General features: G+C 40.2%; 1 protein-coding gene across 2 annotated transcripts in view; it reads left to right on the top strand.

Annotated features, from left to right (window-relative positions):
• PPP2R5C (protein phosphatase 2 regulatory subunit B'gamma) overlaps positions 1 to 12,729 on the top strand; it is a 189,714-nt gene that overhangs the window by 115,855 nt on the left and 61,130 nt on the right. For both annotated transcript variants that reach the window (XM_019518554.1, XM_019518555.1), the window contains one exon: positions 9,637 to 9,836. In XM_019518554.1, coding sequence (XP_019374099.1) covers positions 9,637 to 9,836 — 200 coding nt within the window. The remainder of the gene's footprint in view (positions 1 to 9,636; positions 9,837 to 12,729) is intronic.

Here is a 12,729-nt window from a genome sequence, read left to right as displayed (position 1 = left end):
GTTAGGGCGGCTAGGAGCTGGAACCAACTTCCAAGGGAAGTGGTGCTGGCCCCTACCCTGGGGGTCTTTAAGAAGAGGCTGGATGCCTACCTGGCTGGACTCATTTGAGTCCCGTTTCTCTTTTTGGGGTTTTTTGTTGTTCTCCCGCCCTGGCGGGGGGTCGGGCTAGAAGATCTACTAGGTCCCTTCCGACCCTTAATCTATGAATCTATGATTTCAGTAGGCTCTCCGTGTTATGCAGGAAAGTATTTCCCTTTGTCAGCTTCTTTACTTTTCACCTTTCAGTTTCACTGAAAATTGTCTTATTCTTGTAATTTGAGACGGTATGAACAAAAGTACCCATTCTTCCTTTTCTGTCTCACTTTTATACTTTTTTTAAGCACTTATATTATGTCCTTTTGTGTGCATCTGTGTAAACGGACTCAATTTTTTAAACGCTTTTTGTAAGGTGTTTCCATCCCCTTAAACATTTGTGTCACCTTTCTCTGAACTCATTCCAAGTCTGGAATGTCTTTTAAGATGACATGAGTAGTATCATAAACGGATGAGACTACACCATTATCTTATAACCTAGTATTAATATTTCTTTCATTATTCTCTAATCCAACCTTTACATATATCACAGGATCTTGTTTGCTTTAGAGCACTCTTGGCAGTAAAACCCAAGTTTCTTTCATTTGTTTGAATGTATTCCACATACATATGTCAGCTTGTTTTATCATTCAAAATATGCCTATTGAGTAGCAGTTATAAGTAAAGCATCAATACAAATTGATGGTAAAATATGCATGAATTTCAAGAGTTTTGACAAACATGCATTTTAGTTGCTTAAAAAGGGGAGAAGCAGCTGCTGCTTGGGGAGCATGCGTAACCTGTTAGTCTAGTCAACAGTGAGACAGATAACTAAATTGCCCTAACGTTGATTCTGAGTGGAGCAAAGTTAAAGTTGGAGTTTGACTATACCTGTATCACTACACAATCATACCAAGGCAACAGTTGAATCATAATAGCTTATCAATATCTCTTGATATTGATACAGTTGTTACACCTGTCTATCCCTTCAAGCTGTGTTCTCAATTTCTACAAAATGTATCAATATAAAATGGTCATTTATTAGTTTTGTTTTTAATAAAATTGTTAATTGACTTGGGAACAACTTCAGCTTTTATGCTTAAGTAAAATCAAAGCATGGCAGCTTGTAATGGAGTTTCAGTACTTTCGACCGTAACAAACTACCATAATACAGTTCTGTGAACAGAACAAATACCCGCAACATGGAACTGAAATATTACTAACTGTTCATTAGTTGCCTTGATTCTATTCATAGTATTGTTTATCACTTTTTTGGTAATATGTGCTTGCTATCTTGACCCCACCATTACAGTAAACTGAGAATGAGAATTAAAGCCTCTGTGCCCCTTTTAAGTGTCTAAGTAATATCCTGAAACAGAAGTTGTTCTTATTGTGGTAATTTCTGAATTATGAAATAAGAAAAACTCTGCTGTCTGTTATGCTGATGCTCTCTGAAGAGCCCTTACAAATCATGTACATCAATTTGCACTGTTCTGATAATTCATCTTGGGCACAGTGTTTTAAAATGGTCTGTAGAACACTTCATATTTTTATTTTCAGAGAGAGAATTTGTAATTGCGATATTGGTAGTCTCAAAAATCCCAAGTACCAAACCATGCACTAGACACTGAATAATCTTAAGATTTGTTTTGAAAATTACTTCCTTAATTCTTTTGTGTGCTCATTTTTGAGCCATTAGCACTTCTTTTCATGTTTTGTGAAATAATAGTAAGTGACTGCTTGTATTTTTTTATATGTGAAACCTCAGATTCTTTCATATTCATGTAACTCTTTAATTGGGACTTTAAGGAAAATACAAATATTTTTGCAACACTTGTGATAAGATCATGAACAGTGCTGCAAGCTCTCATCCGATTAATGTAAGTTAAAAAATGCTGCTACAGTGGCAGATCATGTGCTGTTATATGTAGTCTTACAAGGTTTTTTTTTCTTACATAAGCACTGTTTATTGTTTGAAGTAGTTTTGTTTTGTGTTGTGGTTTTGGTTGGGGGGCGTTGTTGAGGAAGCTGTAACAAGCAGCAACAGCTTCTATTTTCTGCTGCAATATCTCTGACTGGAGTACATGGGTCAAACTGACCAAGCTGTATTAAGAATAGATTCTACCCCCATGTTTGTGATCTCTTCAGTACAAAGCTGATCTGAAAAGTTTTAGCACCTAGTGCTGATCAGCAGAAAGGCCACACCGTTACATAAATGTTCTGAATGGTATCTTAAGGTCCAGTTACATAGAATGGTCCCTTTAGTTAAATCCTAATAATTTTGAAAGTGATTTACAAATAAATTTGTCCAGGATCCCTTTTTCTACTTACCAATAAGGACATTTGTACTGTTAATAGAATACTGATTTCTCTTAAACCTACTTAGAAGCAGTTATTTCACTAAGTACTTTAACTAGTCATAGGTCATCTAGTCCAGTTGTGTGCATGTCTCTTCCAGTTCGATCATCTATATGTTCATTTAGCTTGTTCAGTTTTAAAGTGGGAGGACTCTCTCTGTCTCTCGCACACTTTCTGCCACTGAGGCAAGGTGTTCTCACTATTTACATGTACATTCTGAGATGCGGAGAACTTGCTATCAAAGGAACCACTTTCTTGTGGTGAAATGGAGAGGATGAGATAAGTAGACCTAGCCTTTTAGCCTTCTGTGTGAGGCAAGAAAGTGTGTGCACAGTGAAAAGGGGTTCTTGTATGTCGTCTTTACAACTGTTAACCAGTCTCTTCCTGGTCAGGTTCTGTTCCTGATGCAAGGTAGTCAGTTTAACTTACCTCTTACTATGTGGAAGAGCATTGTGGCCACAACTGTTACGACATGACCTAAAAAGTGTTAACATCTATCTCTACTTGAAAAAAAAAAATGCTATGTATTTCCTGTGGTACTCGTACACAAGCTACATTCTCTCCTCACCCTCCCTTCCCTTTACAAGTAATATAACCACAACATTATCTTAGAAAATGCCCTAAAGGTTAGAGCACTAGTCTTTAAACAATATCAGCTCCTATTATTGTATCAAAGGGCCAAAAAGACGTCATAGTATGTCATGCAAGTAATCCATCTATATTTGTAGCTGCTCTTTTGTATCAGGATGATCTGTAAAATAAAGTACATGGATTTGGAAAATGTTTCTACTACCATTACTCTGAACTAATTTGCAATCAGTTAATTCAAGTTAAACATTCTAGACATACCTAAGGGGGGGGGGGGATTGGGTTGTTTGTTTTTTGTTTGTTTTTTAATTTAGACTACTGTACTGATACTGTACCTGGCAATTGGTTTGGAAAGCTTCAGTGTTACCTGTCACATTATATTCACTAAATAACAGCTTTAGTTAGTGAATACTCATGCTGTTGCATTTTTTTCAGACTAGAGCAGCAAGTGATGGTTTAGGCCTCCTGAGCTCCCTACATAGAGGAAATTGTAATAAAGAAACCTTGCTATCTCGGGCATATATTTTCATGAGATAAAAGCATAGCTGATAAAAATTGTAGTGGGAGGGAGGAGAAGCCTTTCATAAGTAATCAGCACCTGAGTTTCTCTGAAAAGAGCCTGCTAAAAAACTGTTAGGATTTTCAGACCAAATCAATACTTCTGAATTAATAAATCCCATTGAAATAAAGAAAAACGAAGGAAGAGGAGTGAGCTTCTATGCATAAGCTAATTCTGTAGAACTTACTTAATAAACTTTCCCATGGGGCTGAGGACCGAGGAAGTTCCAGGGCAGTAAAAGAAAAAAATCATTCCTATTAGAGCAGCGTTTCCCAACTTTTGATTCTGGCGGCACACTTACTGGGCCTCTCCCAACCCCTGGTGCACTGGCTGAATGGAGGAGGGGGGATGGGGGCATGACTGGACACGGCGCACGGATGCAAATCACTGGCTGGAGCCACGCCTCCGTCTGTCTGTGCGTCCGCGGCAGCAGCAGGTGGGGGCGTGGCTCCAGCCCAAAATCCCGCGGCACACCAGTTGGAAAACGTAGAGGCTGACCCAGCAGGCACCACAGGGCAAGAGATTCAGCAGCGGGCTATGTCTGATACTGTACCTGGCAATTAGAAATTATCTCACCAAGAAGCATAATACACTAAAGAGCATGGAATGCAATGGAAATGGGAAAACACAGGACACTGTTTTGGATTGTTCAGAGATGATTCACAATTGCCTATAAGCAGCGGTTTGTTCCTTTTGCATGTGACAAGGACAGCTATGCAGCTGATCTAAGTACATCAGCAATCTATCTGAGACTGTGACTAAGAGACTTTATACTGTTAAGCAGAAGGACCATGGAAAGCAAATCACCTTTCCAAAGGAAGGCACAGAACTATGCATGCACACAGCATGTATTGGTGACATTATAGACCACATCAACCAAAAAAAAGCCAATTGCCGATAATGTCAATTTCCTTTTATCAGTGCTGATATGCTATGGACCGATGTATCGGTACACCTCTACACAAAGCTATGCTACTGCTCAAAAGTGGACAGTGGCATCCAGGATAGGAATGTGGAGTCACATAACCATTGCTTTCTCAGTTACTCTTATCAAATCAAATGCACCAAAGGTCTCCTAATGAAAGAAGTTAATTCTAGGCTGCTCCATTCAAACTATATTAATGAAGAGGAATATCAAATATTTGTGATTATTAGGGTTTTCCATTCGCTGTGGAAAAACACAGATTTTCCCCTTTTAAAGGAGAAAACTGTGGGAAGCCTTAGGTTTCTCCTTGCAGGCTGGCAGCCTTTCTGCCAGTGCTGGGGGAAGGTGTCTGGGTACTGGGGCTGCAGGGGGCCTTGGTGCTGCCTGTGAACCCAGCTTGATGTTGTTGCCAGTGGGGCCCACCCAGAGGTGTCTGCCCCTCCAGCTGGGAAGGTGTCAGGGAAGGTCCTTCGGAAACAGGGGGGAGATAACTATGTGGCTGGCCTGGCAGTGCCAGGAGCTGATGGTGGGGGTGGTACCTGGGGGAGGGTGGCCAGACTGCCTGTTGCAGTGCAAGAGCCCCAGCCTGGGGCAGGGGTTGCCACAGGCCTCCCTTCTTCCTCCCTTCAGCCCACACCAGGGCCAGACTTGCTCTGCCATCACCCATGCAAGCTGGAGCCACCGCAACTGCGCTACAACCAGGGCAGGATGGGACCTGGAGCCCCTTGCCTTTCTCCTACTGCCTGCAGCAGGGCATGAGCCAGAGCCCCACTCCACTTCATGCTGCTGCTGTGGAGCACGGCACTGGTCCTTCCTGCCATACCACAGCTTCACCTGGTGACATAGGCCAGTATGTGGTGTCTCAGCCTGTGCTTCTGCATGAGGTGCGCTGTATGCACCTCATGTTGGAGGCCATCCCTGCAGACCACCATCCTGTAGTCTGCAGGGGACAGCTGGGGGCCCCCTCCAGCAGAGATGATGGGGGCCAAGGGGTTGTGGGTTGGGAGTGAGGGGAGCCAGCAGGGATGGGGACCTGCAGATGGGGAGTGAGGGGCACCAGCATGGCCCAGGGGAAGCAGGGGACTGTGGCTTAGGAGAGAGGGACACAAGCCAGGCAAGGGGGCTGTGGCTTGGGAGTGAGGAGCACCAGCAGGAATGGGGGGCAGGCTTGGGAGTGAGAGGCAACGGCATATCAGGGCTGCTCATAGCCACAACGGAGTGGAGAGGACAGCCACAACTGGACCTGCATCCTAGTGAGCAAAGGGGGCAGGGAATACTCTGATTTGCCATGGTAAAAAAAGAAAAAACTAAATCAAATGCCAAAATATATAGGTACTTAGAATTGATTTTATTAGAATGATTGGGGCACCAGTAGGCTTCCTGATTACTTAAAGATTGTAAATATATCAATAAAACAATGTGTTTCACTGATATCTGTCTATTTATCCTGTGTGCATTTTTTTTAATCGTGGGAAAATGCAGACTTTGGGGTTTATAATTGTAGAATTTGGGGGTTTTAAACAGAAAACTAGGATCTCTGGTGATTAACAGTAAGCTGATGAAGGTCAGTCAGTCAGTCTGGGAATCACCAAGCACTTACAGAAAGATACAGCTTGACAGTTCTTTGTATGACTGAGGATATATTCCCTTCTGTGACCTCAGCTCTTACTCATGCCTGCAGATCTTTCTTGCACAAAAGCAATTATAGCCTGGATAAGACAGCTCTCCTTTCTATAACCCAGCTATTTCAAAACCTACAGATTGCCATTAAACTATTGTGAGACAAAAAGCTGGGAGAACTAGATGTTGTTTTACTGTCCGTGGATGCACAGCAGCCTTGCATGCACTTTATTGTGACTGTCACTATTGGCAGTTCTCTAACCATTGTCCACCACCTACAGTTTGGAGCTGAATCACTCTCCCTGCACTCTGGCTTTTGATTCAGATGTAACTGAATCAGGTACAGACAATAAATGCAAAGAGAATAAGGTACAAGCAATAAAATGTGGCTGGTTTAAAGTATCCAAATTATTACTCATTAAAACTAATGCTAAGGAAAATGTTTCCAAAGGAACTAGTAGACTAACTCTTTAGATTAAAAATTATATTGGACTTTGGTTTAGTTTCTTCATGTGTGGCTTCTAGTTCTAAAATGTTCTCGATGCTAAGCTGGAATCCTGCCTGTAATGGTTAGAAAGTCAGTGCTGTGTTCATGAGCAGCTGTCATTTAGCCCCTTCTTTCTAGTTAACAGAGCTCTTTGCTATCAGTGGTCTCCTAGCAACACTGACTAAAGCTGTAATTGAGTTTTGCTTCTTGTTTGTGTGCTGTTTACTTCGATATGCCCCCTTTGTTGCTTACAGTTATTTCAAAGCAAGTATTTGTGGTTATTCATTGTACAGAAGTGTGAAGCACTACAGTTGGTTGCTACTTAATACATGATATGTATTTAGCAGTTATTACCAGTTTTGTGTCCAAATGGCAGTCTGGTATCTAAGGTAGATTTGTAAATTATTTAGAGAGAGGATATTTTACCATGAAAAATTCCCAACTAAACTCCACAAAAGCTGTCAAATAGGGTGGTGTTTGTTGTGTGTGCATGCACATTTGGTGAAATCTGAAATTGTGATCAAGGTGGCACAAGTGCACTGTGATAAAAAGACTAGCATTTTAAAGTACTCCTAAAGAAAAAAAAAAACAAGCATTTTTTAGTTAAAGTGAAAGCACGCCCTAGAAGTCTTTTCAAGGGTAGCCTGGTCTTACTGTGCCCTTAAGTTTCTTTATCTCTCTGAGATGCTAATAGTTAGTGAAGGAAAATATTATTAAACAAAATTCAAGCATAACATTTGTTATTATGCTGTTACCTTGGGCAGCCTTGGCCTGTATATTCATTTGCTGTCTCTTGTGTTATACATACTAGGTTGTAAGCTATTCAGGGCAGGGGCTATCTTGTATCTTTTGTATGATAGTCTAGCACAGTAAGACTTTGAGCTATGACCAGGCATAAAAAAATTTTTTGGATCAAAAAATCAAGAGATGCTGAGGATAACTTTCACAGGGTACAACCTAATGGGTATTGATTTGATCAAACTAATGTTTTGTTTTTAGTTATGTCAACATGTAGCTGTACTTGAAATGTGCCAAAACTAACTGTACAAGCAAAAAAAACCCAGAATGACAACAACAAAACTTTTAAAAATTAAAGAAAAAAAAGTGTTTAGTTTGGGAAGAGACAAAGCAGTACCTTACTCTGGTAGATCCTTTTGGTGAGAGTTCTATTTGTCAGTCACATTGGTGTGTAATTTGTAATGTGTCTTGAGAAGGATGGAACAACATATTGTTTTTAGTTAAGTACTCATTTAAATCAAATAGAAGGTTTATAAAAACTAATCTGAGAATTGCATTTAATCAATTCTAGCTAAATTATTAATGTTTGCTCTTAATGTCACTGCTCATAAAGTAGCTATTTTTATAACACTGCCTTTCAGAAGGGGAAAGACCCAAACTATTGAAAACTAAGGTCCTGATTCTGCAAGCTCATAAACTGGTTTGTTACTTTTTACATAGTCCCATTTACTTCAGTTTCACTTAAAACTAAGCATGTGCAGAACTGGTTGTGGTTTCAGGGCTGGAATTTGTATTGAAACTGAATGGCCCTTTTTATGATTAACTCTAGGAGCCTTAGTTAAGTGCAAAAACGCCATTGTGCAATATAGTTTATAAAAATGGAACCAGAAATAACCTTGTTCATCCCCCCCAAACAGATGAAATAACAAATGGATACAAACAGGGAAAAGTACAGGGAAACAGTAACCCAGTATTGGTCCCCGATGGCAGGCAAAGCTCTCAGCACGTCAGTGGTTTTATCATCGAATGCTGCGTAGGCATCACAATAAAGAAAAGATTTAAGAAAGGACTGAGAGGATGATATTAGTTTTGTGGTTGTTTATAGGGCAGAATGAGAAAAGCCATACAAGTACTTGTTTGAAAATCTAAATGTATAGGTGAAGGAGACTGGCATCCTGGGCCAATCAGGTGTTGCATGTAAGGGAAATAAAGTAGAAAAGAGGAGATATACAGACAAGCGTGAGAGGAAGACAACGAAGGGCAGAAGTGTTAGTGGTTGGTGGTGAACATGGTTGTTATTACTCAGCACTCGGGGAAATCAAGTAGTTAAAAATGCTTCTATTTTGTAAAAAGCATTCTACTACCCATTTTTGTGCAAAACACCCTTTGACATTTTCAGAGTTTTGTTGCGAGTTGAGAGTACTTTGTATAATTCAGCTCATGGTTCATGCATAAAAATGGAATTTGGCGCTCTGTTGAATTGGTGTCTTGTCCCTGGCTTGGACTGCAGAACCAAGACACAATTGTAAGTGTTCATAGGAGTTTGAATTGTAAGGGTTTGTAGTGTGGATCTAGTTTGTATGCATATAAAGCAGATTCTGAATATATGTTCCTGTCTAATTATTTTCTATCCATAAAATAAACATTCTAAATCAATAAGGGCTTTTTTCTTAAGATTTTTCCTCGGTGACATCCTTTTAGAAAACTGATGCTGTTTTCTAAATACTTTTTTTGCTTAAAGAAGATCTTTATATTATAACTGAGGGAATAGTGCCTGCCACACAAGGAAAATGGAGGTGGTAATCCAGTGTGAAACAAATTTGTCTCAAACAAAAATATCAGTTTGTGAGTTGAAAACTTGAATGTATTTTAAAAGTGCACATATTTTAAAATGCAGAATCTATATTTAATGTACAGAATTTATTATTTTCAAAGTTTTGTTAGGGGGTTTTTTTCTGGAATTGAGTTGAGCAAAAAACCTATATTTGAAAAAGTAATGTCTTTTTTCTGCATAATCATTATTTTTGGCAAATGCAAGCAAACCACCAATGATGCACTAGTGTGTTCTATGATGTCATAAGATGTCACTAGAATACAGGCTTCTAGTGATATTAAGCATCTTCAGAACCTCTCCAAAGTGTATGTTGCTTGAAAATTCAAAATGCCTGCTGTTAGTATGCAGTGTTGCTACAAAATAACCTTAGGAAGGACAGGGAGAAGAGAACTGCAAAGTCTTTTTCAAGTAGTATGGCATATCTACCTTATAACCAAATATTTTTACTTTTTCAGATGTTCCTCCTGCTGACCAAGAAAAGCTTTTTATTCAGAAGTTGCGACAATGTTGCGTCCTTTTTGACTTTGTTTCTGATCCACTAAGTGACCTGAAGTGGAAGGAAGTAAAACGAGCAGCTTTAAGTGAAATGGTAGAGTACATCACACACAATCGCAATGTGATCACAGAACCCATTTACCCAGAAGTAGTTCATATGGTAAGTGTTTTAACATCTAGAAGTATTCTGAATTTTTTTTCAAAATCCAGATGGATGCTTTACTTTATTTTACTAACACATAACTGATCTTTGTAGCTTTCAGTATTTTAACAGTTTTTCATGTATCAGCTGGTTGTCTTTCAAAATTCTGTTGCCAGTGCTGGCAATGTTAGGTTCTTCCTTTGTTTATTCATTAGCAGGGGAACTGTAATGTATGTATGACAGAAATGAAATTAAGTTACTAGCTCGGAGGTCAGCAAACTATGGCTTACAGGTCAGATCTGGCCCAGGAAGGTTTGACCCAGCCTTGCATAGCACACAGAATCGGGCAGTGCGCACACAGCCATGCCAAGGTACCTGTCAGCTCCACGGCCTTCCCTGCTTGTCTTTCATGCCTGCACTTACCGGATTCATCTGCAGTGAAAGTGTCTGCAATAGAAATGAGTACAGCTGGCTTGAGCTGTGCTTTAGAAAAGTTGATTTATTGGTTTTTTTCATGTTATGTTAAAATAACATTAAGGTTTGGAAAGCTGGAGTTCTTAAAAGTTACCAAATTCCAGAATTAAGTTTATGTATGCAACCTTGTTTTGTCCCCCTTTAATTCATAATCACACGTTAAACCAATAAGAGTGAATTAATTCTATATTCAGATCAGGATTTAAATAATTGTCACACTATCCATCCTTTGTACTGAGGCAAGTGTCCCATACAGGGGGGTAAATGGTGTGTAATCACTTTGAAGACCTGTATTACTCCTCCCTAGCCTCAACTTATGGTCCCACTTCCTCTTATCACACCCTTGCCATGTCTACACAAGAGGCTGACTGAGCAGTAGCCAGATAGTACTTGCAGAGTAGCATTGCGTGGCAAAAACCATGATGTGACACTACTGCATCGTAGTATGAGGCTACTGTGCAGTAGTATCATAAAGGTATTTGCCAGCACTATTGCACAGTAACATGGGTTCATAGGTTCATAGATGTAGGGTCAGAAGGGACCTGAGCAGATCATCAAGTCTGACCCCCTGCCCCTCGGCAGGAATGACTACTGGGCTCATATGACCCCTGGTTACTGTTTATACAAGTACTAAATGAGTGCACAGTAACGATTGCGCAGTAATAGCTCATGTAGACGTGGCCTCTTTGTCTTCATTTCCTCCTTCCTTCACTTTCTTCTTTGCCCTGAGAGCATCAGAGGAAGCTTTGAGAACTCGGAATAGTCCTTCTGCTCTCTGTTTTGGTGTATGCCATAGTGTAGCAACAATTGGGCCTTGATCCCTGCAGTCCTCAGCTGGAGCATGTTCAGTACAGATGTAATCTTCGAAGAATTTAGCTGCCAAACTTTACCAAGACTGTACTGAACAGATGTGAACCTGGACCTTTTGTTTCAAAGCTTTATAATGGGACTAGTTTTTGTGAAACTTCACCTCAGAACAAGTAAAGGCATGTTCTTTAAGCAAAGGTGGTTGGATTCTGTCATCTTTTTTTTTCAGTTCTTCCGCCAAATTGTGGGGGCTCTGGAGCCTGTCAAAAATGGTTGTAAGAAATCAACGTTTTACTACTGATATGTGGCCAGCTACTTTCAGTAAAGTAGGTCATGAAAAGTAGAAGTAAATATTGGTGCTCTTGATTGTGTATTTTTCCTGCAAAAGAGGACCCTAGCTGTATTCTGTATCATTCTGGAAATTGCTTGTTGACCCAGAGGGTGGTCTCATGGAGATTTTGTAGAGGTCACTCAAGAACTTGGATTCTTCCCAGGGTGTGAGGCTCCTTAGGCACCTGGCAAAGACAAGGATTTGCAAACTGGGTGGGGTATGTATATAACCATAGTTGACATCTGTGCAGAATGCCTCAGGTGGTCTGGAAGATTGCTGCAGCAGAGTGCCAGTTTTCTAATTGGGTGCACTGGATTGCCACTGTGCTCTAGTTAAAAGGCGAAACAGTACCTTTTGCAAATAAAAGCTGTAGTCAGTGGCTACACAGCTGATCCTTCACTTAGCATCCAGTTGTGAATTAATTAGGTTGCAAACAACCCAGATACGAAAAATCTGGGTTGTCTTGTACCACACATGCGCATCTGTAATAAGACATTGAGGCTGCTTAGTGAAGAGACTTGCATTAGTGTTCCAAGTATATGGATAACTTCATTTCAATTTCATTTCTCTGCTGAATCAGATTTGATTATGTTTAATGAAGAGTGAAGCAGATGAGAACAAACTGGCTATGACTCAGTACAGCCAAAACCAAGTAGTGATGGTGCTTTGGTATACATAATGAAGCTGGGAGAGATTTGCACGTGTCCCCTGATTGAGCATGTGTGGCTACCATTTGTGATTAGAGTGCTTAACTTGTAGGTTTGACAGGAATTAGTTGAGTATGGGAGATATGGCCAGGATGTTTGATCAGAAGTGTACTTCCTCATTTTTCTTTCAGCTGAAGATATTACTAACATATTTCAGGCTTTCATCACCTTGTGATTAGAATGTCTTACAAATGCTGATGCAGAATACAACCAGCTGCCTAATTAAACACCTTATTGGGAACAAACTGGCTACATCTGTAATCTGCACTTTTTGATGGTTAGCTTCCAGGTGAATTTAAATTGGTTTCACCTGTAGAATTGTTTCATAATTTCATAGTTTCTAGGGTCAGAAGGGACCTGAGCAGATCATCTAGTCCGACCCCCTGCCATGGCAGGAATTGTAAACGATGAGGAATCTGTGCGTGTAAGAGACCTCCTCAACAATGTTGCGACATCTGTCCTTGGTGAGGACACTTGCAGAGATCTTGCTTTACAAGAGCAGCATAGAGGGAGTTGCTGTTAGAACATGCTGAGGGCCCTTCAATGCAAGTTTCTCTTGCATCCACTAGTCCAAAACAAGGCCTTTACCTTT

This window comes from Gavialis gangeticus, unplaced genomic scaffold (assembly GCF_001723915.1).
Source record: "Gavialis gangeticus isolate Ggan-Ray unplaced genomic scaffold, GavGan_comp1, whole genome shotgun sequence".
Classification (NCBI taxonomy): Eukaryota; Metazoa; Chordata; order Crocodylia; family Gavialidae; genus Gavialis; species Gavialis gangeticus.
The sequence above is the reverse complement of the archived record's forward strand: the minus strand, read 5'-3'. Positions and strand labels throughout refer to the sequence as shown.